Genomic DNA, 26526 nt, shown 5'->3' with positions numbered 1-26526 from the left:
AACAATTCAAAAAAAGGAGCAAATTCAGATTAATAAAATAGATTTTTTTGTTATATTTACAAAATTATTTTGCTTTATTTCACAAATTACATTTTCGAAAAAGGCCATTGCTGTATTATTTTAGTTTCACAAAAATTTCAGATGTACATAATTATAATAAAAATAAGATATATATATTTTACTTTAAAAATCTTCATTAAGCGTAAAAATTAAATATTGAATTAAAAAGCTGATTATGTATTTTAAATACTCAACATAACAAAATCGTTGAAACTAGAATAAAAAAATTGATTAGGTACTCTGAAAAAATGAAAAAATAAAAATGAATAAAAATTGAGTATTAACAATGAGTAATTGAAAGTCAAATTCTTTAAAATTCACATTATAAAAATAACAACAAGAAGCAAATATACTAAACTAAAAGCAGTACAAATATACGCAATAGAAAAAAAACAAGGTATGATTTTGTTTGTATAAATAATTAAATGATACGTTTATGACTCTTGGATTGTTCTAAAAAAAATCGTAGCATTGTGTCATTGAAACGATAAGGTGCATAAAAAAATCTATCCGACTAGTTCAATTTTTCGCACAATGCTTTTTTTGAGAACAGGATTTTTTAAAATTCTTGCTGTTAATTTGAATTATTGTCAATATTTTGTTGATTATCACAGTTCCGTGTCAGATTTTTTGCTCGTGGTTCCTTTCGTCGTCGGAGTTGGTTTGACTTTTCGTTTGGGTGGCACGGGAACATCGGATGAACTACCCGGTGGAGGTGTTTCGGGAACAGATTTATCAGTCTCAAGTTGTGAGGATGACGACTTTTTGACAATTTTCTTTACCTTCTCTTTTGAACCATCGGCTTCTGTTGATTCCTTCTTTTTGACAACTTTCTTGACGACTTTTTTCGTCACTTTCTTTGTTGACGATTCACCAGTGTCGGCGGCGTCCTCTGATTCCTCAGTTGATTGTTTCTTAACAACTTTTTTTACAATTTTTTTCGTTGCTTTTGATTCTTCGTCATCGTTATTATCGGGATTGATTGGCGGACTTGTGGGTGGTGTTGCTTCAGTGACTGTCGGTGTGGGAGGAACTTTAATTTCTTTTGATCTGGTTGGACGTTCGGGTGTTTCGCTTTCGGTGGATTTTTCCATTGAGCTTGAAGTTGATGATGAGAGGGATTTTTTTCTCTCCTCGCGTGGCTTTTGAACTATACCGGAAATTTCGCTTGGCTTGCTTTGGGGAATTTGGACGGTTAATTTTGGTTCACATGATGGTAATAAAGGTTTCTCCATGGAACTTGATTTTCGACGTTCAAGTTTTGCTTCCTTGGGTTTTGCAGATTCGGGCGATTCTTTTTGCTTTTCTTTTGGTTCCTCTGGTTTGGTGCTTGTTTTCTCTTGTTCTGTTACCGGATTTGATTCGGATTTTTCCTCCTTTGGTGGTTGTGGCACTTCCGCTGTGGATTCTTTGCATTCCGCAGGGATTTCCGCTGCTTTTTGGACAACTTCTTTGACTTCTTGCTGAATTTGCACCAGAGATTCTGGAACAGTCGCAGCGGGTGATGCAATGGGTGTTAAAATTTCTGTTGGATGATCTGCACAACCATTTTCCATTTTTGGAACAATATCAGAACTTGGAGGACTAATTAGGGTCTCCGTAACGGCTAGAGCGGATTCCTGCACGACGGATACAATCGAGGAAATTGCTTCCTCGCCGACTGGTGATGTGACATGAGAAACGGATTCTTTAGGCTCGGCTTGTAAAACAGATTCGGCAACTTGAATCGGTACTGGTTTCTCTTGAACCGAAGTTTCCTGAGCTTCTGCTGGTTGAAGATCTGGAATTTGGCAAATGACCGGTTCCTTGGAAATTGTTTCCTGAGGAATGGCAAATTCTCTAATTTGTTGCTCAGCATTCACCACCGACTCCGGAACTTCCGATGGAATAATCGAAGTTTCTAAAAGTGGAACCACTGGAACTGATGTGGGAATCTGCTGAACTTGTTTCGAAATTGGCGCTGGATCCTCTTTCTTCTCGACGACAGGTTCAATAATTTGTGAAACAACGATTGGAACTGATTCTTGAATATCTGTGGTAATCGGCAATGATACGGCAGATGGTTCTTTCTGGTCTGTAGTTTCTTTTTCTTTTGTTGTTACAGCTGCATGAGAATGAAATTTTTTCATTAAAAAAAATTCGATATTTTTCAAAAATAAGTCAATTAAAATTGTGTAGATAGAGATTACAATATTTTTAGTAAAATTGTTTTATGAAGTATTAAAATGTATAATGATGAATGTTTCGATAATAATTAATAAATAAAAAATTAAGATACTTCTTTATTGCATAATATTAGTGACAAGCTTTGCGAAATTAGAATAATAAAGCATTAATAAAACTAAAAATCTGCCAGCTACTAAGTTTGTATAAACAGAATGCGTTTCCCTTTATTTTACGATAATGTTGATTAAATGATACGATTTCATGATTTTTGTATAATTAAGAATGATGATAGCCCAAAAATGTACATTTACAAAAAAATTTCGAAAATTTGATAATTTCATACCTATATACAATATTACAAATAAAGAATATATTTTTGGTGAAAAGTTTTTGTATCAGTGTCGAGAGAATTTATTTTCTAAACTAATCCGTGTCTAGTTCTTTTTTTTAATAAATATTTACCCCAATAAGCAAAATGACAATGCAATTCGCAGCAATGCTATGACATCAGGATCTGTTAGTTGCTCTTCTCTGCTCCTGTTTCAAAAATCCGAACACTCAAACTTATTAATCCATGTCACAAATTCACCATTGGAAAAAATACTTATTTTCAAAATTTGTTTTTATTTCTTCCTTTCTTCCTTTCTTTCATTCTTTTTTTTAAGAAATTAATTATTTAGGTACTATTTAACACTTTTATATTTGTTTTAAGTTTTAAAGTTATTCTTTCACTTGTTTACATTTTCTATCCATTAATTTATTTTATTAATATATAAATTTTATGTGTATTTTAAAAAAATAATATCCATTTATTCTTCAATAAAAGTGTAAATATCGATAAAAGAATTTTTTTCATTTTCAATTTCTTTAAATATTTTACTACCAATTTTCTGTACAATCAAATGAAACATGCTAAATTTTATATTTTTAACAAAAAATAAATAAACACAAAGCGCAACTTTTTAGAGCATGTTAATCGCTTATTTTTAAGCCCATTCAATTCAAAATACAATTAAGAATCAAAATGTTTCATTTTCATAATTAAAATTGTTAAAAAAGAATTTTTTTACAGATATACCAAATATATAGGTAATTAATTATAATGTTTTCCAAAATATTAAAATTGAAATATTAATTATTGAAATAGCATCCAATTTAAATAATTAAAGTTCTTTTGAACACGTACCAGGTTCTTTTACTTCTTCAGATTTAACAACAACGGGAGATTCTTCAATCTTCTTTATTTCTAGTTGATCCTTTAAAAAGAGAAAATATGAAAATAACAAGTAATGATAATAAATAATAATTTTTTATAATTTTTCATTTATGCCTTCTGTTAATTCATTATGTTAATATTTACCAAAGGAGGCGTTTCTTCTCGTTCTGGTTGTGTAGCCAGTGTCTCGGAAATTTTCTTCCAAATATTATCAAAACTATCACGACCCAAATAATCAATTTGTCCTTGTTCCCAACTTTGTTTTCTCATGTGCTCCTCAAAAGCAACTTGTTCATTACTTCTTGCTTCGCCTAATGTTAATTGCGCCAATGCTCCAGCCAGTCCAGTCTAAATTAACAAATAAAAATAAAGAAATCGTATAAAGAATTATAAATGATACGAAGTAAAAAAAATTAAATCGTGACAGCTAAATTCTAATCACTTCAAGTAGTGCTATTATTTATATGTAAAATAAAATAGAAGATTTTGTATTTACAATTAATGTTTATAATAAGTAATTACTGAATAGTGCAATATAAATAAATGTATTTACACAAGTAGAAAAAATGTATAAATAAAAGAGGGATCGTACCTTTTGAATAAATAAAATAAATAAAATAAATAATAAAAATATAATGTGAATATTACTTGGCAAGTAATATGAGAAAAATATTTTTGGTACATTTAGGGAAATATAATGAGAACCTTTTACTTACATCGTTACTCTCTAAGTGTTCTTCAATATTGGTCGGTTCAGACTGTGGTGCTACTTTATTAGGAATTATTCGGATATTAAAAGGATGTGAGGATATTGTGTGGTGATTGTCAGTTTGTTCGTCAATTTTTAAATCGTCCATTAAAGTTAATTTCTCACCAGTTTCAAAAATTTCTCTAGACATATTTTTTTGAGATTCGAAGAATCTCTCGTCATTACAGGATTCTTGCTGTTGCTGAGATTGATTGTGATCGTCAAGTCCACCGGAAAAATTATGTTCCTGATCTATTTGTGATTCTTGATACTGACAACAAAATTTTTCTTGATTCGATGATAATTCTTGATGACTAGAATGATAATAACTTTCTATCGATTGACAATTACTCTCTTGATTGGTATCAGTATTCTTTTGGCAATAATGATTTTCTTGATAACTGTGTCGATAATTTTCTTGATGATTATTTTGTTCATAACTTTCTGGATAATTATTTTGTTGACAATTCTCTTGATAATTATTTTCTTGAGATCTGTTGCATTCTTCTTGATTACTATTTTTTGTATAGTCGTGAGAAACACGATTATCTGTTTCATTGGAATTATCAGGCCTTTGTAATTGTTCTGAGTTGTTGAAAATTTCTTGATTCACTTGTTGAGAAATTTGTAAAAAAGCATCAAACTGAGGTTGATAATTGTCCCATGGATCTTTAAAGTCGGAAAAGTCAGGTTTGTTGAAATTTAAATCAATATCTGTCTCATGTCTCAAATTTTGGAATGTAAAACGACTGTGATTGGTGATTGGAGGAAGAGAGGGAGCATTGTGCCAGGATGGAGCCAAAGTACTGGTGGCCTTTGCAAGCATCATGCGAAAACAGAAAAATGCACACTCAATATGTTAGTGACAAACTAAAGTAACAGTGTCTATTTTTTTAAATTGCTTATATAATTCATTTTAATCATGAATTCATGAATTCACATATGTTTAAATTCATTCATTAATTTCAATAAAAATTATTTCTTCTAATTTGCAAAAAATATATATCTTGCTCATTGGCTGTGCAATTTTCGTCAATAACTTACTCTAATTAACAGAATAAACAGACAAAAACTGTGAAAATCCTTAAAATAGGTGAGAAAAAAATAGTTACATGCAAAATAACAATAAAAAAATAGACACTGTCGAGAAAAACTAAATAGAAATTGTAAACTAAATTTAAAAGGATAATTTGAAAACAAACGAAATGTACAATTTTGATAAGAAAGCTTTCTAATTGCATATGCAACATTCTAAAGTACAAAGATAATAATTAAAGAATAAATAATGTATATGAAAAAAAATTGTCAAAAGTAATTAAAAATTTTTAAATAAATTTTCCAAGAGAAAGTTGTTTCGAAAAATCATATCTAAACAATAAGATTAAAAAATTACTAATATTTTTTTTTCAATCAACCAAATCCTTTCTACTTACAAAACAAATATCCTGAACCATTTATTGCTAAAAATATATTAAAATTCTAATTAAAGAAACATTAAAATCTAATAAAGAACTAAAAAACAACAGAATTCTATTCTTCAACTATAATCTTACCTCGTGACTAATATTTTTCGAGTCCCTGCATAGATTGATTAGCTTGTAAAATCAACAAAAACACATTACTCAAGTTTAATATTATTATTATTATTATTTGGAGAAAAACATTGTTTCAGAGATGAAAGGCGAGAGTAAAATTAAGCAAAAACAAAAGAATTGTTGCACAGTAATTGGGTTATTTTTTATAATTTTCTAAAAATTTTACTCACCATATCGGGATTAAGTTGGGTATGGACATTATCACAGAAGATATTCCACCAAATCTGCAAAAGTGGCTGAATATGATGTGAATCTGTTGGTGGTTGCACAATTCCAGTGAGTGTGTCAAAGTACTGTAGCCACGGTTTCGTAGAACCAATAAAGTGAATAATTCTGACCTCATTACCAAATCTGGAAAAAAATTTCAGTAAATTACTATCTTATTAATTTTACTTTTCAGACCCTTTCTTGCAATCTTTTCCATTTTATTTCACTAAAATGACTTAAATCAAATGTAATTTTAATGAATAGGGAAAATTTCAAAATTTGAGAAATTGAAAAAAGATTCTAATGATTCTTACTGTTTGAAAGCGGGAAGATAGGAGTAAGTGGCAGTTGAACACATATTGTAAATGAAGGGAAGATGTTTGGCTATGTCTTTATGTGACCAATCGCTGAAGAACATATTCAAAAGTCCTTGATCGCCACCATCGAAAGATCCTTGCGATGTCGCGAAATTAATCAAAGAATCGTAAGTCTGCTGTGAGGGTTTAAATACAAATACACCAGAATTGAAGCAATCTGGCCATCCAACATCAGGAGCCGCCGAAAGTTCCTCCCGCTCGAACAATTCGTCGCAATTCCTTATTACCTGAAAAAATATCGCTTTGTTAATGTAGAAATTCTAACTGAATATAAATTTTATGCATAATAGCTACAATCTATAATTGAAATAAAAATCACGTTTGAGAAAACAAAGAAATAAATTTCTCCAGTTTTGCTAAATTGTATCTAAAATATAGGTCAATAAAAAATAAATAAATTTAAGTTTGAAATGATTAAAATTGGAGATTGATAAGTAATAGAAATAGCAATTTATATTGTTTAAAATTTGGATGAATGGAAATTTAGATTCACTGAATTTCAACTTAATTAAGAATAAAATGAATTGAAATTCCAAAGATTAAAAATTTTGACGAATTGAAATCAGAGTAGACTAAGATTTTAATCGATGGAAATTTTAATAAATTTAAATTTAATTAAAAAATGTTGGTGACAGTCTGTGATATCTGCAAATGAAATGAAAATTTGAAAAATAACAAATAAACTAACAAGGGCATCAGCATCGACGAATACACATTTTTCATATTGTGTCAATTTCCAACAATGCAATTTGGTGAAGGTGATACCCAATTCTGGCCTGGCCAAAAGTCGAAGATTTGATTCGTCTTTCGAATCAAGAATATTGACTTCCTGAACTAATGAAAATACTGCTGCTAATTTCTCCCTATAAAAAAAAGAAAAATTACAATTAAAAATTTAAATTTTGTAATGATCGACAATTTGTTTTTATTTAGTTCGTTGACAGTTAATGACCCTGCCGATTCTTGGTCAATGTCAAGTGTAACATTTTCTTTCTTTGGCTACAGTTCAATTTGGCAACAATGATAGACTGTAAAATTGAAATTGCAAGATAACTTCAATTCAAAGCAATTCATTACAAATATAAAAAAAAATTCAGCAATTTCCACATTGAAAATTAATTATGTTAAATGTCAAATGAAAAAGAAATAAAATTAGCAGTTACTAAATTATTTAAATAAATTGCAAAATTTAAATTTAATCATAATTTCGAATTTGTTAAAAATTTTACAAAACATTTTTTATACATCACTTGATAATATGTGGAAATTTTTTTTAAACTTATTTTTCATTTTGAAAAATTGATAGAAACGAAAATTTGAACTTAATTAGAAAAATTAAATAAAAATAATTATTTATTATTTGCTTATTGGTAGTCAATAGATTCTACGAGTTTTGGACGAAATTAAGAATTACTGTAATTAATAATTCTTTATTAGGTATAAAGAATGGAAAGAAAATAATTTTCTGAAATAGAAATAACTAATAATATGTAAAGAAAAATGTTATTTTTAATACTAATTATCTAACTAATAGGAAAAATCGATTGTTCTTCATTTGTACCTCATTACATTTGTTACACCTGGCGTTATCAGTGCAACAAGATCATGTGATGTGCCAGCTCGTTTTAAAGAATGAGCCAGGACCAATGCTCCCAATGAATACGAGTCATTTGTGGCTAACGTAACCCACGCAAAGCCTGAAAAAAACAAAAAATGAAAAATCATAAAACTGTTTTACATAAATTACAAAAAGTAATAAATGGAAATTTTATTTTCCTTATGCTTTCAAGTCAATGTCCAAATTGATTATATTCAAATTAATAATAAAACGAATACATTCGGACAAGTCGTTTTTAATAAAAGTCTGTTCCAACGTTTCGAAATCTGAATGATTTCCTCATCAGAGAGTCTATCAAAATAATACAATAAATAAAAAAAACAACAAGTCCGAATGTATGATCGTTTTGTTATTTTTCTACAATTGAAAATTTCAATTAATGAAAATAAAATTATTCATCTAAAAATATCTCAAGTTTATATGAGCAGTAAATTTAATTTCTAATAAACATATACATAAGAAAGTGAATTATTTCGCAGATGATACCAAAAATATTTAAGAAGAAAGGGAGAAGGAAAATTTTACGAGAGAATTAGAAATGACTGCGAAATATAAGCATAATATCATAAAATAGAAATGTAACTTTGCCAAGATAAAAATAACATATTTTAGAAATATTATTATTACGTTCAAATTTCCGTTCATTACCCGAAAACAATGTTGCGTTCTGTTTTTCAATTTCATTTCCGAAATCAATATCAAAAAATAAAACAAACCCTATTTTTACTTTCATAATTAATCGCTTTAGAGGCAATGCGTCAAAAATATTTTTTCTTTATCATGTGACGAAAATTTGTAAATATATTTTCTTTACTTTTATATTATAATTTATTGCTTATAACTATTATAAATATAAAATCACAAAATTATTTTATTTAGTTAGGAAAATTTAATTTGACAAAATATTAATTTGATAGAAAAAATCATTTGAAATAATAATTGAATTTAAAAAATAAAGAACAAATTAAAGATTTATTATTCTTTTAATTGGAAGTAAAGGACTAATAAAAACCTTAATTAGGTGAAAGTGAGAAAAGTATATCACGTAAAAAAAAACAGGTGAGAAAACAATATTGGCATTCTTCCAGGACCCTGTTATATTTAGCCATCTGATCTCAGAATTGCTTCTTCTCAAATCTTCATGGAGGATTTATACGGCTTGGTCTTATAATATCCAACTATTTGGTGCCATGTCTATTGTCCATAAGAATTTCTCTCAATTTTTATTCTATTTTCTTTACTTTCAGCAGATATTGAGATACATTGAAAATAAAAATGTTTGAATATATAGATATGAAAAAATATCTAACGAATAAAATTAATGTACTCCTATAGAATGTAAAAATATGAAATATATTATTTAAATGTTTTTTTAAATAAAAATAATCAAAAAATAAAATAAAATGAATTTTAAATTACAATTCAAGATATTTAAAAAACTTTTAATTAATAAGTGATTCAACAACCACTTGAAAACAATAATTGATTCAAATAATTAAAATTTGCGATTGGAATAAATAAAAGTAAAAATAAATAAAATAATAAACACTAATTTTTAAATTGTTGTTTGCTAGCTTGTTTTTCTGTTTCTAACATTTCATACGCATTTGCTGGCACGTGTAAATTGCGACTCGATGTCGTCTTGGCTCATGAAATTTAAACTTCTCAATCTTCATACTTTTAAAGTTCTTCTTTATACATCGTGATAAACGCACGTGATTCTTTTAAATGTCAACTTCACTTCCTCCATGAAATTTTGATGAAAATTTTGCCAAAATATAATTCACATTTCTCAAAAATCTTGCACCATAATTTCACAACTTTCTCTCTTCCCCTCTCTTTCTTCCTTCTCATCGCGAAAGAAAATTAATTAATTCTAAAAATGACCTGAAACACAAACTTCAAATTCAATAAATTCTCCTAAAAATAATTTTCTCAATATTAATTATATTAAATTTCTATCAATTTTTATTTTATTTTTAATTGAGAGATTATGATTGAATTTAACAATTTTTAAGTAAATTGGACACGAGGAGGCAACACATAACAGAGTTATATCAGTATAGTATATTTTTGGGTCAGTGATACCTACATTGGCAGATAATTAATTTTACTTTTGTCACTGAGCAGAGAGAAAAGAGAGTGATTATCACAGGCCAACAAAATTTTGTGGTTCAACCAATGGAAGCCGATTCTTATAGGATTTTGTCCGTAGAATCCAAAATTGACCTTGAAAATATTGGATTGGCTCTAGTTTTCAAGCAATTTACGTTTTAATACGCAAAATACGCATTTTAGGCATTTTTTGAATGGATGTAAAACCATACACCGAAACAGTAAATGTTTCCGCTTAGAATCAAATTAAAGCTTAAATACTGCTCTTTAATATCCAAAAACAAAAAATTTAATTTATATACAAATTTAACCTTTAATGTCCAATGGTACATACGCTGTTTCATAAACTTATTGGAAATAACATTACTTTTGACCAGGTGAGGAAATTTAAGTAAAAATTAGTCTCTCTAGGGGTATTTGTGGTCGCTGCTTGCAAATCTGTATTCAGATTTTAATATTCAAAATGGCGGATTCAATATGGCGAATTTTTTTTTTAATTATAAAGGTGTAAACTATTTTTTAAAATTGGTCCGCCATTTTTAATTTTTATATTTCATAGCAGATTTATAAACAGCGACCACAAAAAGCCCCAGGGAGACTAATTTTTACTTAAATTGACTTACCTGGTCAAAAGTAATGTTATTTTTATTACGTTTATGAAACAGTGTATGTCTAATTCGACATTAAATGTTAAATTTGTATATAAACTAAATTTTTTGTTTTTGGGTATTAAAGAGCAGTATTTAAGCTTTAATTTGGTCCTACGCGGAGAAATTTACTGTTCTGGTGTGTGGTTTTACATCCATTCAAAAAATGCAAAAAATGCGTAATTGGCGTATTGAAACGTAAGTTGATTAAAAACTAGAGCCAATCCAATATTTTCAAGGTCAAATTCGGATTCTACGGACAAAATCCTATAAGAATCGGCTATAACATCTTAGTCAACATGCATTTAATAAAATTTTGTCAGCCTGTGTTATCAAATCTACGATAACCTTTCAAAAACTTTAATATCGGGAATAACGCGCAAGCCATTTTAAAGAACCATTATATGCAAATCAATATTATATTAACAATGATTAGAATATCAAAAATACAAAAAATGGACCAAAACATTATTATTTAATTGCAATAATTTAACAGAATTCTGATTTTACTAATACATGATATTTTTTTTCTTATTAAAATTAAAATAGAATTCAATTATTTTAATTATAGTTGAAAAAATAAATAAAAAAGATATCTTCTTCATTGAAGATTGAAAATTAGCTCGAGTTTCAAAAAAAAAAATCTTATCTATACTACATCAACAATTTTATCTTTAATGAATGGCATCAAGTCATTCATAATCTATTTTGCTGCATGTTTATCGATCCTGATCAAAGAATGCATCAATGCATTTATTTGCAAAATAAAATATTTAGTAGAAAAAATATTATTTATTATTATTAAATACTTGTTATTAGATTTAAAATTAATTTAAAATTAATTAATTTATATATAAATTAAAATGTTTTAAATTACAATAATTTTAAAACAACTGAAATTTAAATATTTCTGAAAAATACAATGACAACCCTTTCAAAATTTAATCATTTTCTACAATTTTTAACTAAACTTCTTCTATAAATCAATTATTTTTAATCAGTTTCACAAAGTTCTTCGAAAATTCAATTTTTTATAGTAATAACTGTAACTCTTCATGATTTTATTTAAAAAATGCTATCAAAGTGAATTATATAAAATTTGTTAACCAAAAATATTAAAATTAATTGATTCTTAAAATATATGATAAAAAAAATTCTTCAAAATTAATTTATTAAAAATATAATTCTAATTTTTAAAAGATAATTGAATTTTAAAAAATTATAATGATAAAAATCTAAGAAGTAGATATTAAAAAAAATTTTTTTAATATAATTTTTTAATACTTATTTTCATTAATTATTATTTTTGCTATAATTATATTAATCCTTTTTTAATTTTAAATAAGAATAAACTGCTAATTGAGAATTGAGAAAATAATGTTTTCGATTAAAAGTGAAACACAATTTAAACTAAAGAATAATAAAAACACTATTCTTCGTGGGTGAAGGACAAGGCAACGCAGAAAATAGGAAAACGAAAGAGGAAGACTAGAATATCAGATTCCCTTTATATGTATTATAATAGAAGACGTTTTTCCTTGTCAAATATTCGACTCCTGTTTAATTTACAAACTTTCCTGAAAAGCATCGCAAGAGAGAGAGAGAGAGAGAGAGAGAGAGAGAGAGAGAGAGAGAGAGAGAGAGAGAGAGAGAGAGAGAGAGAGAGAGAGAGGAATAAAATATATATAGAGATTTAAATTTTTTTAGATTCTCATCACATGAGAAAGTGTTATTTAAAAATAGATTTAGACTAAAATAATTTCACTTGGTTCAAATTCCCCTCAAATCATAGGAAATTACAATCAGATTAAAACAGATCCAAGAAAATTTATTTTAATTTTATTTTTTAATTTAATTCTAATGTCGGTAGTAATTAATTTTCAACTTAGTTCCAATCTCGTTTTTAATCAAATTTTAATTTCATTAATTTCATTAATTTCATTACTTGTGAAAATTATTTGCAGTCAATAATTTTCACGAAAATAAAACTTTTTTAGAATTATTTTTTTCCCTATCAAGAAGAAATATCAGAAGAATAAAAAATTCTGATCAATTTGCAAATCGAAAGTTTTTTCTCAGGATCACCTTATATTGAGACAAAACTGAAAAAACAAAATAATAATCATTATGATAATTCTAAATCGTTCATTTAAAAATGAGGCAAAATGAGGCATTTTATTTGACTTTAAAATAGAAAACATATATATCTTTCCTTTGAGAGAAGCGGAGGTAGCGAGCCGAGTATTCGCGTATATTATGACACGGAGACGAAACCCGAGAGCTAGTAAAGTACAGAACGCCGTTGTGCATTTATATTTACACACCGGTTCGCTTATAATAGCAAACTGGCCTTACATTTATGTGAAAAGCATTTCTGCACCTTGTCTTAGGTCAGGTTTTTATAAAAACCGAATAAGTAATTCAACTGCGGAAAAGAAAAGAAAATCAACCCATTAGTCAAATTTCAAATAATTTCGATTTTTAGAATAATTTTTGCGAAATGTTTTCAAATAATATTATTCAGAGTTCAATGATTTTCAATATTAAATTAATTATTTTAATTAATATTTAGAGGAATTTTTTTTATATTGTAACTTAAGCACTCATTTAAAAGAAATGATTGATAAGCTCTACTTAGAAAACTTTTATGTATATTAATATCGCAGATGTGAGCGATTATTAATTTTTAACTCCAGGAAGACTTGATATATCAAGTGATTCAAGTTTCTTTATGAATGTCAACCATTATTTAACATTCGATTAATTTGCATTATTGTCTGTTCTTTCAATACTATTACAATTTCCACGACGAAAAAACCTTTCAGGGAAAATTTCAAAACAACAATATTAAAGTCCTTTAATTGTTAAATCTTATTAATTTATTTTTTCAATGTTGAAAAAATGTTGAAAATCTCCTCTACGAGTATGATGGAACTTGATCTTCTTAAATTCTTTTTCTGAAGACTTTAGAAAATATTTAAGAAATTCGAAAACATAAAAAATAACTATACTATCGTACAGGATACTGGACATTTGGCAAGCAGCCTTATTCAGCTTCTCCCTCATCAGACAGACAAGAATAAACTCTGGAGATACCAACAACGTACGTGACTTATTTCTCGTGTGAGGAAGGTACCTCTTTACCAGCACCTTATAAAGCAATCTTTAACATTCTTTAATCGTCTTTTAAGCCCAATTCTATTTCTATACACTTTAAAACCAAATTCAAAGCCGACAAAAACATCTGCTGGGGAAAAAATTAAAAATAATTACATTTATTCGATTTTAATTTACATCCACTTTTTAATTATTCTGATTTTCACCCCGAATGAAAAAAGAGAACAAAATTATAGATATAAATAACAGCAAATTAAAAAATTATTTAAAAAATTAATTTCTTTAGTATTATTATTTTGCTTTTCGAAAATTATTGAGAAAAAAATTTGTCAATATTACATCAAGCAATAAATTAATTTGCTCAAAAGAAAATTAAAATCACAAATTAATCATTAAAAATATTTTAGTACCAAATATAATTAATATTATACTATTTTTAAAAAACAAAAAATATTTTTAAAAACACAAACAAAATCACAAATTATTTTCTAAGAAGAAAATTTAAATCAAAAACTAATCAGTACAAATATTTTAATATTTTAATTTTAGCATTTTATTATTTTAATAAAATAGTTAATAAAATATTTTTAAAAACAAACAAAGTCACTTTGCAAGAAATTGAAAAGCAATTTAAAAAACATATTCTTTTATAAATCTAAAAGGAATACAATTATTTTGTCAATTACCGAATTCTCAAGTACACAATTGGTAATGATTCCCTAACTTAAAGTCAACAAACGACACTGTAAACGTCATTATGCAATTAGTCTCAATCAAAAACTTAAATAGAAATCAAAAAAGAAAAATGAATTCAAGTACTACACCTACTTATCTTAATATACAAAATAGAACATTTTATCTTTCTTCTAATATTTTTAATAATCAACTGACTGAAAAAACATGCGATTATAATATTAAAAACGATTGCAAAAATTAGAATATAAAAAAAAATAATGATGGACAGTTAAAAAACAAGTGAATCTCCCTGTGATTGAAGGTCATGAGGTCTCGAGACCGGTTAAAGTATTATATAGTGAAGATTTGTAATTCTTTTTTTCATGAATGAAAACCATCCATTTTTGTGTATGATAAAATGGACGAAGAAATTCAATTAAAATGAATAGAGAAATTTTTTTTCTATAAACTCACCACCCATGGCTGATTGGAAAAAACTTGATTTAAATTTCTCTAAGGTCTCTTATGAATGAACGCACACACCCAACAACTCGACAATCCCGAACAGACTAATGCAGATTGCAGACTTAGTGTAGACGAACAACGTCTGTTTTTAACATGTACAGGAAGTGCGATATTGCTCCTCTCATTTTATTCCCCACCTTCGTTAGTTTTAGCTTTGCTCCGAACCTCAGCGTAATATGTTTGACCGATGGAGATATGAAGAAGAATTTCCCTGAAAAATCATTTATTTCAATTAATAAATTAAATTAAAATTTTTTAAATTTCTACTGAATTGTAAATGAAATGGCTAAATATAGCACGCGGCTAACTTTTTACTTCATTTTTTAAATAAAATTAGCAATTTTACAAATAATAGAATTTAAAAATTTTAAATTCAAATTTTTGTTGAAAACACTAAAATAATTCAATTTTAGAAAAATTGCAAATAATTTATTGTAAAAATTCAATTATTTTCAAAAGTAATAAAATACTTCTCATAAAATTCAATTATGTTTAAAATTTAAAAAAAATTCTCGTCAAAATCCCAATTATCTTTGTAAATAACAAAAATTATCCCCAAAGTACAATTATTTTCAAAAATGACAATAAAATTCTTGTCCTAATTTCAATTATTTTCAATATCTACTATTTTAATAAAATTTTCTGAGAAAAATTCAATTATTTTCATAAATTTTTAATTATTATAATTTATTATAAAACATGAAGAAATCGATTACTCCGAGTCTTCGACTCGGAGCAATCAATATCTTCATGTTTTATAGCAAAACACTTTTATAATTTGTTTAATTTCAAAAAGGTTTGAATTTGGAATTTTTGAATGTCTTAATTCCTGTGAAAAAATAATAATAATTAAATATTTATTTAAAAACGAAATTTATAAACATTCTTTTCCTTTATTTTTAAAAAACTTTGAATTTTATGAAAACAATTATAATTAAGAAATAGAAATGATGTAAATTGTTCCCTTATGAAAATTGAAAATTTTCTACAAAAACATTAAGAAACGGGAATATGTAATGTTTTTTTTCCCAAAATAAAAGAATGAGTTTGTGAACAATATTGTTATTGAGAAATAAAAATTATGCATAAAATGGGTATTTATTTACTATTTCTTAATCATAATTTTGTAACAAATTTTCTATTTTTTATAAATAAACAAGAGAAAAATTTGCATAATTTAGATCAGTCAAACGAAATTTGTTATTAAAAAAAAGCATATAATAAACAAAATGAGTAAATTTTTCATTTGTTAATCATCATTTTTTCTAAATTTTTCTAATTTCTAATATTATTTTATTATGAATCATGAAAAAATACCTGCATATTTTCGATTTGTCAAAACAAATTTTTTTTAAAGAAAAAAAACAAAAGAATACACAAAAACTAACTTCAGGTGTGGACAGAATGAGACGCCTGTTTATCCCCGTTTATGCAAATGCTCTAATAGTCATTTGATCTAATTTAAAGGTTATAAATATTCAAATGATCTAAAGAACATTGAATATAATGTGATTTTATATAAAAGTCTAATTAATAAAATGAGTTTATTCTATAATTTATTTTTAAGCCAATAATCAAAATATCCAATTCGCATTTTCTATAATCATAAGCAATTATAAAATTTTTTCACGCAAACTTTCAACTGATAAAATAGTTGTATAAGCCAAAGTTTATTTTTTATAATTTTATAATAACCTAATTTTAAAGTGTTATAATTTTTAATTTGTATAAATTGTAATTTAACAAATGTCTGTCAAATCTAAATGTAGTAAAATATAATTTATTTAAATAAAATATATTTTTTAAAAAATGCTAACAACCTCGAATCGTCAATTGATCAAATATTCAAAACATCTAATCGTCATTTCGTCCAATGCTAAAAACATCGAATCGTCAAATGGTCGAATGCTTAAAACTTAGAATCGTCAATTGATCAAATATTCAAAACATCTAATCGTCATTTCGTCCAATGCTCGAAACGTCGAATCGAGAAAAAGTTGAAAAATTTGCTTGATGTAAGTTAACATTTATTTAAACCAAGCAAATTTTTCCAATTTTTGTCGATTCGACGTTTCGAGCATTGGACGAAATGACGATTAGATGTTTTGAATATTTGATCAATTGACGATTCGATGTTTTAAGCATTCGACCATTTGACGATTCGATGTTTTTAGCATTGGACGAAATGACGATTAGATGTTTTGAATATTTGATCAATTGACGATTCGAGGTTGTTAGCATTTTTTAAAAAAGATATTTTATTTAAATAAATTATATTTTACTACATTTAGATTTGACAGACATTTGTTAAATTACAATTTATACAAATTAAAAATTATAACACTTTAAAATTAGGTTATTATAAAATTATAAAAAATAAACTTTGGCTTATACAACTATTTTATCAGTTGAAAGTTTGCGTGAAAAAATTTTATAATTGCTTATGATTATAGAAAATGCGAATTGGATATTTTGATTATTGGCTTAAAAATAAATTATAGAATAAACTCATTTTATTAATTAGACTTTTATATAAAATCACATTATATTCAATGTTCTTTAGATCATTTGAATATTTATAACCTTTAAATTAGATCAAATGACTATTAGAGCATTTGCATAAACGGGGATAAACAGGCGTCTCGACAGAATGAAATAATTAATTATAGGATTATTATAGTTAATATCCAATTTTTGTATTTTAAATATAAGTAAATAAATACTTTTGTGTATTTGTAAACAAAAGTATTCGCGTCTTTTTCGCAAAATAAATAACAATCTACATAATATTTAATACCCTTCATCTGCAAAAAACAGAAAATATATTATTTTCAAACAAATTAATAATAAATTTATATTTATACAATATAATACAATAAATTTAATAAATTTGGTAACGAAAAATAATATTTAAAGGCGAACGAGGCGAACAAAAGTTGGCAAACATAACCTTTAAAAATTATGTTTGTTTACGAAAAACAATAAGTTAACAAATTAAAAAACAATTATAAAAAGACAAATTAAACAAAATAAAGACAGAGAATTGATTAATATATACTAAAAATAGTTTAAATAAAGTGAAAAAACGAATAAAACATTTACAATTTGAATTTTTGAAACTAACCTTCAGCTGGATAAAATCACAAACAAAACGTTTTGATTAAAAAAACACTACTTTTACGAATATCTTTATTAATCGGAAATTATCCACATATAACAAAAATATACTATATTCTTATTTGTAAATAAAAATTAATGTATTTTTTTCCAACCAAAACAATCATTGTCCACACTCCACATTCCCTCCGTTTTCAACACGTAATGAAGTTATTTGAAAATCGAAATTGTTTTCTGCTTTCGATTTATTTCGATTATAATCGTTTTTCAAAAATCGGGAGTGGCGCCATGGTCGTTGTTATGTTTTTCCTCCTGTGGCATTTTCCTCGTTGAATTTTTCCAAGTGACATCTCTATGTGAAAACAGGAATACCGACGGTTTGACGCTGTGAAACGTCATAAATTCAAAATTTCAAATGATCGAATGATTAAAGTGACATTAGTGAACCCCGGTCAATTGCGATTGTGGGAAAAGTTGTCTGTGATTGCGAGTGTGTGTTACCTCTTTTTTTTTTCTTTCGATTTCAGCGAACGTCATACTTTTTGAATAAAAGTCCCAACAAAACGGTTTATAATATTAGGGTTTTTAGCGATCGGAAAAAACGATTATTATAATAGTGAGAAAAATTCATCGGAAAGTGAAAAATAATTTTATTAACGCGCATATGTTATCGAATTATTATCAGTTGAGGAAAAGTAACCGAAAGGGAAAAAGAGAGGTAAAACTTGTCATGGAATCCACCATCGCTCTATAGATATTCGCAACATGGCGATCGTTTGATTGTGTACAGGTATTTTTGACTATAATAAATACAGGTATTTAGTTTTATTTTTCAGTACTTTATATGTGAAAAAGAAAAAAAATAATGATATCACACTGGTCTTTTCTCATCTTGCTTGCATATCACTCATGTTTCTTTTTTATCTCGCTTTCAACGGAAACAACTCTGCTGGATGCTATTGCATAATTGACTGATAATAGCTTTTATTTTAGCGGGTTTTTCTCTCAATTAGATGAAGAATGCCTTTAAAAACTTGAGTTTATCGTGTCTATTCTTTGTCCACGTCATTTACTTCCTCCACCAATGAAGTCAAGTTTAAAAACCTTTTAGAATATTATGTCATTTTTATTGATAATAGAATCTAAAAAGGTGGAAGGTGAACTTAACCTATAAATTAGCTGACAAACGGATCAGTCTCTGGTCTCCATTTTCGTAGTTTTTCCGGTCTGACTAAATTTAATATATTCTATAGATAACTAATAATTGAATATACATTAATCATTCATTTTTTTGCACTAAAAAAAATTTCTTGATATCAAAACATTTTTTTTCTCCTAATTTATATACATATATTTATTTAGAAAAAAGTAAGAAAAATTTATAAACAATTTTAGAAAATTCTTTCGAAACATATTTAAACGCATTAATTTAATATGCATGCAATGTATTTATAAGCAGTACTGAAATTTTATTTTGATATTTGTTTTTATTTGAAAGATTTGAGAAAATTTGACATTCTAATTAAAATTTATTTTATTATGGGATTGATTGATATAGATGGCTGAATCGACAGGAAAACAAAGAGAGAGAAAAGTAGCGTGGAGAAAGAGGGTGAGCAAAGTTTGATTGAAGGAGACGAAAGTTTATTTTTTTTATTTTGAAAACTTTCTGCCTTTATAGAGAAGTCATAACGAGAGTGTGAGTGAATTTCTCAGTAATTGCTTGAATAAAAGGCACCTCGTTTCAATAAACATATAAATATATAATTATACAGTGGGTCTTGTTTTTCATTTAAAAAGTAAAAACTCCCACTTGAGGCTTTTTTATACTTGTTTATTATTGACTATGTATCACGTCACATTGTCACCTCACGCAATGGTGCAGTTAATGGGTGGCCAACAAGCTGGTGGACCATGTTTGCCAATTCAAAATCACACAACATATTATAATGGTGCAAATCATTTGCATCAAACAGAGTACACTCAGTATGTTCCTGATGCTTCTAATCCTAGCAGGCATCATATTGTTCAGGTACTCAATTTTTTTATTATTTATTTTTACTACATTGCACTTAATTAGTTCATTAACTCACAAAGCACTTGGATCCTTTTTCGTTGATTTCATCAAATTTCCCTTCATTTTTTCACTAGGACACAATTTTAAAACCAGATATAATATATATAATATTTCTATTTTAACAGATTCTTTATTCTCTCTGCTAACTTTTTACACCGCATGCATTGTTCAAGTAATTGTTTGCGATTTTCTGGTCTACTAAAATATTATTATATTATTTTTTTATATATTAAGTGAATTTGATTTTTTTTTATTAATTGTACAAGTGTTTTGAGTTTAATTTGTTTTATTAATATTTTTCGAATGGATGATTTTCATTGTATATGTATTAATATTGTGGATATTGAAAAGAGTAATCTAAGAGAAGAAATTTTGTTTATAGACTTCTCCTCTACAAGTAGGATCACATCCAATTGAATTAATTCAACGAATGGGTGTAGACGTCCAACAGTTTCGTCGTGCAAATTACAATATGCATGGAAATGGCACGGCAAATAATAGTTGGCCCAAGCGAATAAACCATTCAAATAATGTACCCACAATGCCTCCTCCGCATCTTAATTTTCGACCAGCGAGCACAGGTTCGATAAAAAGGACAAATTGGAATAATAAAGGAAAACGAAATCTACATCGAGATTCATTTTCGCAAAAGGAACTCTATAATAGCGACAGTGGCTTTTCTTCACGTTCACCAACGCCGAATAAACATCAGAATGATAGCAGTTTAACTGAAAGTTCTGATGAACGCGATTCCATTAATTCTTTAGGAGAACAAGGAACTAAGTGAGTTTTTTCAATAATAATAGAATTGCTTATTTAACTTTATTTTTCTATTCAATGTCAATTTTAACTATGAATGTTTTTTTCACAGGCGTCTTCAAGAGGTACACACAATTAGCCATATGCATAATTCAAATAGTATTAATCGCGGAAGTTTAATTTCAAACACTTCTGTCCATCAATATTGCCAAAGCCAACGTCCTGTCAATTATTACAATAATTCTATCCAAGTACCTAGAGCACCAGTACAAAATTATCAAAACAAAAGGAGATATTCTGGTAATTATATAATTTTTCTTTAATTACACACGTTGAAAATAGAATTGACAATAATTTATATAATTTATTTAAAGGGAGGAACAGTCCTCCACAGCAAAGAACTCAAAGAAACAGAAAATTTACGGGAATGATGACACAGACATTTACCTTTGTTCCGCGATATGTAATTGGTCCAGATAGATTTTTAGAGAAAGCACATTACATGGAAGTCACTCAAAGGCCGGATAACTTAACTACAAATTCAGTGTGGGACAATCTTTCTGTGGATGTCTGGGAAAAATTCATCTCCAATCAGCAAACAAATGCAACCTACATCAACAAGATGATGCTCTGGAAATATTTGTACTTTTTTATAAAAGTAAAAGAAAATTATAATTATTAAGAAAATATTTTCATTATTTAAAATACAGAAAGATTAAAAATAATAAGAAAAGGTTTTGAATTTTGAAAATTAAAGTTAATTATTTTCTTACAGTCTGAATTTCCAAAGTATGGCTTGTTTTTGGTGGGTTCGACAATGAATGGTTTTGGTTCTGAAAGTAGTGACGTAGATATGTGTCTTTTAATCAAACACACAGAAATGGATCAAAAGAACGAAGCTATTTATCATTTAGATCACATATTGAGAAGCTTGAACAGATGCGGTAAAACATCTTTAATATACTAAAAATAAGTTTTAGAAGAAATTACAAATTTTTTTTAAATTTCCTCAATTTAAAGAGCTGTTAAAAAACTGTATTTTTGGTTTCAAAGAATATAATTATAGAGAAATTAATAAAAAATCATTTTTGAAAATTTCAGATTTCATCAAGAATTTGGAACTGATTCAAGCAAAAGTCCCAATTCTCAAATTTCATGACTCATTACAGAAGCTAGATGTCGATTTGAACTGCAATAACTCGGTTGGCATTAGAAACACCCATTTAATGTACTGTTATTCACGAAGTGAGTATAAATTTTTAATATTTAAAACAATCAGTTTACATTTCAAATAAATCGAAACAATATTTTTTTGTTTTGTCATTTTACGTATTGACGTAAATAAAACATTATTTCTTTTTTTTTTATTCTAATGCATCTTATTTTTAAATCAAGTTCAAATTTAGTTGATTTAACGAAATATGTATTTTCAAAAATTATTGACTTCAAGGAAAATTAAAAATCTAAATTAAACATTTTCAAAGTTTACAAATTATTATTTTAAGAGGCTCAAAACTGCAACGTTTTTAAAAACTAAATTTATTGATAAAGAATGTAAATATTCATGAGCATAAATTTAGAAAATTCAGTTCAATTGATTGAGAGTTTATTAATAAAATTTAATGAAATTATTTAGTCGACTGGAGAGTGCGACCTCTGGTTCTCGTTGTGAAGCTTTGGGCACAATGCCAAAATATTAACAACGCTAAAAACATGACCATTTCAAGTTACTCGCTAGTACTTATGGTCATCCACTTTTTACAATGTAAGAATTTAAAATCTTTTTTCTAATAGTTCTTTTTTCAAATTAAATATTAATTGAAACTTTTTTCTAATAAAAAAACAATAATTAATACTACTTAGGTGGATCAACTCCTGCTGTCTTGCCATGTTTGCATTCTATTTATCAAAACAAATTCAGTCCAAACTCTGACCTACATTCGATTGACATCCATGAGGACTTACATATACCAGTTCACGAGCTGCCATCTCCGAATCATCAAAGTGTTGGAGAGCTTCTGGTTCAATTCTTCAAATATTACACCACGTTTGAGTAAGTTATTTAAAAAGTTTCTCTAAAGAAATTATTTTCTTTTTTGGGGGGAGGGTTTTGTAAACAATTTCTTACTGTAATTTAAATTTTGATATTTAAATTTTAATTGAAATTTTTAGTTTTAGCCAGTATGCAATTTCCGTGAGACTTGCGAAAAAAATCCCAATTGAAGATTGTCGAAGGGTGCGTTCTTTTAAAAATGATCCCCATCAGTGGAAATATCTCTGTATTGAAGGTAAAAGCAGAAAAATTATTTTTTCTTGTAATTTTGTACATCAAAATTGTACTATTTTTGAGAACTTTTAAAATTAAAGAACTTTGAGATATTTTTATTCAGTCGAGATTTTCTTCCAGAACCCTTCGATCTGACGAACACGGCAAGATCCGTTTACGATCCAGAAGTCTTCGAAAGGATAAAGCAAATCTTCCGGGTAAGTTATCAACGACTAAATGAAACTCTCCAACTGTCCAGCGTCTTTGTAAAGCTCGACATTAAAGCCAAAACATCACTCGTCACAACGTAATAACGTGCTGTGAATTAGGACATTAGTTAGCAGAATTGTATATTTAAAAAAGAGAAACGGAAGAAAAGAAAAGTTTTAAAAAAACGTCACTACTGTAAAATGTGTGCGTTTTTTTATAAACGTCTTACAATTAAAAGTGATTTAGGGTACGAGTATTAGAAGACACAAAGACTTGGGCTTCGCATAATAATGAAAATTAGTGCCAAAATCCATGATATATTGTTGATCTAAAACGAAAAAAAAACTTGGACTATCTTGTTTTCTTCTCTCCATTAATTCGAGAGAGGAAACAAACTCTTTTTCACAAGAAATCACTAGTTATGAGCGTAAGGGAAAAAAAAAATCTTAAAAAACTAGTGATTCTCTAGTTTCGAAAAAATGCTGGCGTATGAGATATGTTAACATCTTTTTTAAAAATCTTGTGCAATAGATTTTCTCCTGCGGCAACATTAATCTAGTACAAATTGTGAGAGAAAAATTAGAGGTGCTATTAATTTCCCAATGACTGTTTTGAATATAAAAATCTTAAAATATTTCAAAACAGGAGGATGAGGAGAAAAAATAGTAATATATCTAGTACATTAAAAAATGAAAAAAAAAATATATATAGGACAATGAAAATTCATTTAAAAAAAATATTAAAACCGGTTTTAAAGCATATATATATAGGGAGAGAGATCGTTTAAAAATAATAAAAAAAAAATACAGAATCACGACTTTAATGAAACAATAATGAATTTGAAAAATTAAGGGTATTATTTTTTTCGCCTAACACTAGGAATGATAAAAGTGCTAACGAGTAATTCTTCAACGAAAAAAGAAACGTAACAAGGTGCCTTCTTATTATTTATTTCAAACTTCATTTTCCGGAGAAAACGAAAAAAAAAATAAAATCTGGGGAAACACAATTATGACAAGACTATTAACCAAAAATGAAATACAAAAAGTATAATCAGTGTTTAAACTGTTGGGAATAATATTGAAATAAAAAAAAATATCGGTTTAGTCGCTACTTTACATATCGTTTTGATATATAATTTTTTTGCCGTTAATTTCTCAAGGAATATTATTATCTGTTTTATGTATATTTAAATGTACACAAATTTTAATATCGTTATTCAGTTTTTTTTTTTTTTTTTTGAGGAAAATGCCTTTTCTGGCATGGTTAAACGTAATTTTTTTTTTCAATTAACTTTTGCTGTTTTTTCTTCTGAAAAACGTCATTTTTTGAGATTAATAATTAGATAAAAAATAAAAATAAAGTATAAAAAAAAATATTGAAAAAAAGTTTAACCAAAAAAGAACAAAAAAAATCCGTGTAAAAAATGTCAACTGTATTTGTTATTTAAGTTTTGTAGTATTATTTTCTAAGTGTGACGGATGTGTAAAAGCGATGATTATTATAATTATTATTATTATGAATGTTGATGAGTGGGTTTATTCTTACTTGGATATTCAAAGAAAAAAAAACAACAACTCGTAAATTATTGTCAACAAAAATCGTCTAGATACGATTTGTAAACATCTTAAAAATTTGGCAGCCTTTTTTACTATCCGGCGGCTACTTATTGGAATTTCTGAGATTCAGGAAAATCACTTTATATACAACATCGAAATAGAAATATTTCGACTGTTAATAACGCTCGAATGATTTAAAAGTCATTTCCAAGCGAAAAAACAAACCTACGAGCAGTTCAATTTTCGTTAAATTGTACCAAAAAAAAGTTTATTAGTAATTTAATTTCTTAATTATAATCCATTAATATTATAAAATCTTAAAGAAAAAAAATTTTCAAAATCGGTAAAAATTCATAAAAAATTTATAAAAAATAAAAAACTTTAAAAATACAATTAATAACATTTTTTCTAATAAAAATAAATTGTTTCTTTTGTAAAAAATTAAAAATTAAATTGTTCTGCTCGTAATCTCATTAAGAGATTAAAAGAAACAGAAAAAAAAAATAAAAAAAAAACATTAGTCTGCACATTCCTAAATCTCAAGAAGTGTAACAACATCTAGAGAGGCTCTTTAAAAATTTTTTGATTTTCTTCCATAAAACAAAAAAAGTTCCTATTGTATAATCAAAATCAAAAAAGGACCTCTCTAATATAGTGCTTTTTTTGATTGCAATGTTTAGAAATTTATATATATGTAGATAGTATACTCTAAATGCGAGCGGAAATTGTGTTTATTTTTTTTATCACACAAAATTTCCGCTCACTAGTCCTTTTTTCGCTATTTTTTTTTTTTTTTTTTTTTTTTTTTTTTGATAAACTTTAACGTGATAATAAAGCATTTAATGTTTGTGGGAGATGAAATTTTGAAGGGGGAAAATGTGGCTGTGCAGGCAGTATGAAAAATATTTCTCCATTAATAACTTAAGAAAAGGAGAAGAAAAAAAATATTTAAAAAAATTAATTTAAAAAAAAATTAAAAAATCCTAAAAAAAAGTCCAAGGACCTGCGTGATAAAAGATAATTCTTGTGTTTCGCACTTGGCAAATTTAGTTGATGAACTTAAAAAAAATGATAAGAACTTCTATTCGCGAAATTGATGTAACCTGAAGTTTGCTCAATTAACTTGTTTACGCGCGATATTTATTTTGTCGTATTTTCTTCGACGGATTAATTTTTGTAAAAAAAAAATCTAAAATTTCTTTTTTGAAATACTCTTAATGGCGTTGCACAATTCGCGCAGATCCCAATGACCTGTGATTTAATTAAAGAGGTGAATGTGCGAAAACGCAATTTCAAAAAATAAAAAACATCCCAAAAAAAATTTGTAAAAAAGAAATATTAATTTTCTCAATTCAAGCGGTGCGTATTAAATTAAATTAATTAAACTTTTCTTATAAAAATCTTGATATTTTTCTATTGCTTTTTTTAATGAAAATTTTTCTATTATTATTAATTATTGTTAATGAAATTAT

At 26.9% G+C, this 26526-nt stretch overlaps 2 protein-coding genes across 8 annotated transcripts; one reads left to right on the top strand and one right to left on the bottom strand.

Annotated features, from left to right (window-relative positions):
- Positions 1-50: 50 nt before the first annotated feature.
- LOC122497681 (uncharacterized protein DDB_G0284459) lies at positions 51-18365 on the bottom strand. 5 transcript variants are annotated; one of them, XR_006301153.1, is made up of 12 exons: positions 18191-18365; positions 15016-15277; positions 7931-8066; positions 7058-7232; positions 6307-6596; positions 5956-6136; positions 5744-5785; positions 4159-5004; positions 3587-3790; positions 3413-3482; positions 2689-2763; positions 2025-2164 (listed from the first exon to the last, which is right to left on the bottom strand). XR_006301153.1 is itself a non-coding variant. In XM_043604929.1 (11 exons), the coding sequence occupies exons 2-11, from the start codon at positions 15020-15022 to the stop codon at positions 669-671; spliced, it is 3447 nt and encodes a 1148-aa protein (XP_043460864.1). In that variant the 5' UTR covers positions 15023-15277; positions 18191-18365; the 3' UTR covers positions 51-668. The 5 variants fall into 5 exon arrangements, 4 of the variants coding, with proteins under 4 accessions (XP_043460864.1, XP_043460866.1, XP_043460865.1 ...); XM_043604929.1 differs by lacking the exon at positions 2689-2763 and having other exon boundaries at positions 51-2164; XM_043604931.1 differs by lacking the exons at positions 2689-2763; positions 4159-5004 and having other exon boundaries at positions 51-2164.
- Positions 18366-18515: 150 nt separating this feature from the next.
- Positions 18516-26390, top strand: LOC122497682 (poly(A) RNA polymerase gld-2 homolog A-like). 3 transcript variants are annotated; one of them, XM_043604934.1, is made up of 12 exons: positions 18516-18973; positions 19742-19795; positions 19865-20215; positions 20643-21043; positions 21132-21319; positions 21394-21677; positions 21795-21963; positions 22121-22264; positions 22656-22784; positions 22883-23072; positions 23192-23307; positions 23427-26390. In XM_043604934.1, the coding sequence occupies exons 3-12, from the start codon at positions 20030-20032 to the stop codon at positions 23594-23596; spliced, it is 1977 nt and encodes a 658-aa protein (XP_043460869.1). In that variant the 5' UTR covers positions 18516-18973; positions 19742-19795; positions 19865-20029; the 3' UTR covers positions 23597-26390. The 3 variants fall into 3 exon arrangements, with proteins under 3 accessions (XP_043460869.1, XP_043460868.1, XP_043460870.1); XM_043604933.1 differs by having other exon boundaries at positions 19742-20215; XM_043604935.1 differs by lacking the exons at positions 19742-19795; positions 19865-20215.
- The last annotated feature ends 136 nt before the right edge of the window (positions 26391-26526 follow it).

This window comes from Leptopilina heterotoma, unplaced genomic scaffold (assembly GCF_015476425.1).
Source record: "Leptopilina heterotoma isolate Lh14 unplaced genomic scaffold, ASM1547642v1 Lhet_135, whole genome shotgun sequence".
NCBI classification, from domain to species: domain Eukaryota; kingdom Metazoa; phylum Arthropoda; class Insecta; order Hymenoptera; family Figitidae; genus Leptopilina; species Leptopilina heterotoma.
Note: the sequence above shows the minus strand (reverse complement) of the source record. Positions and strands in the feature narration are given on the sequence as shown.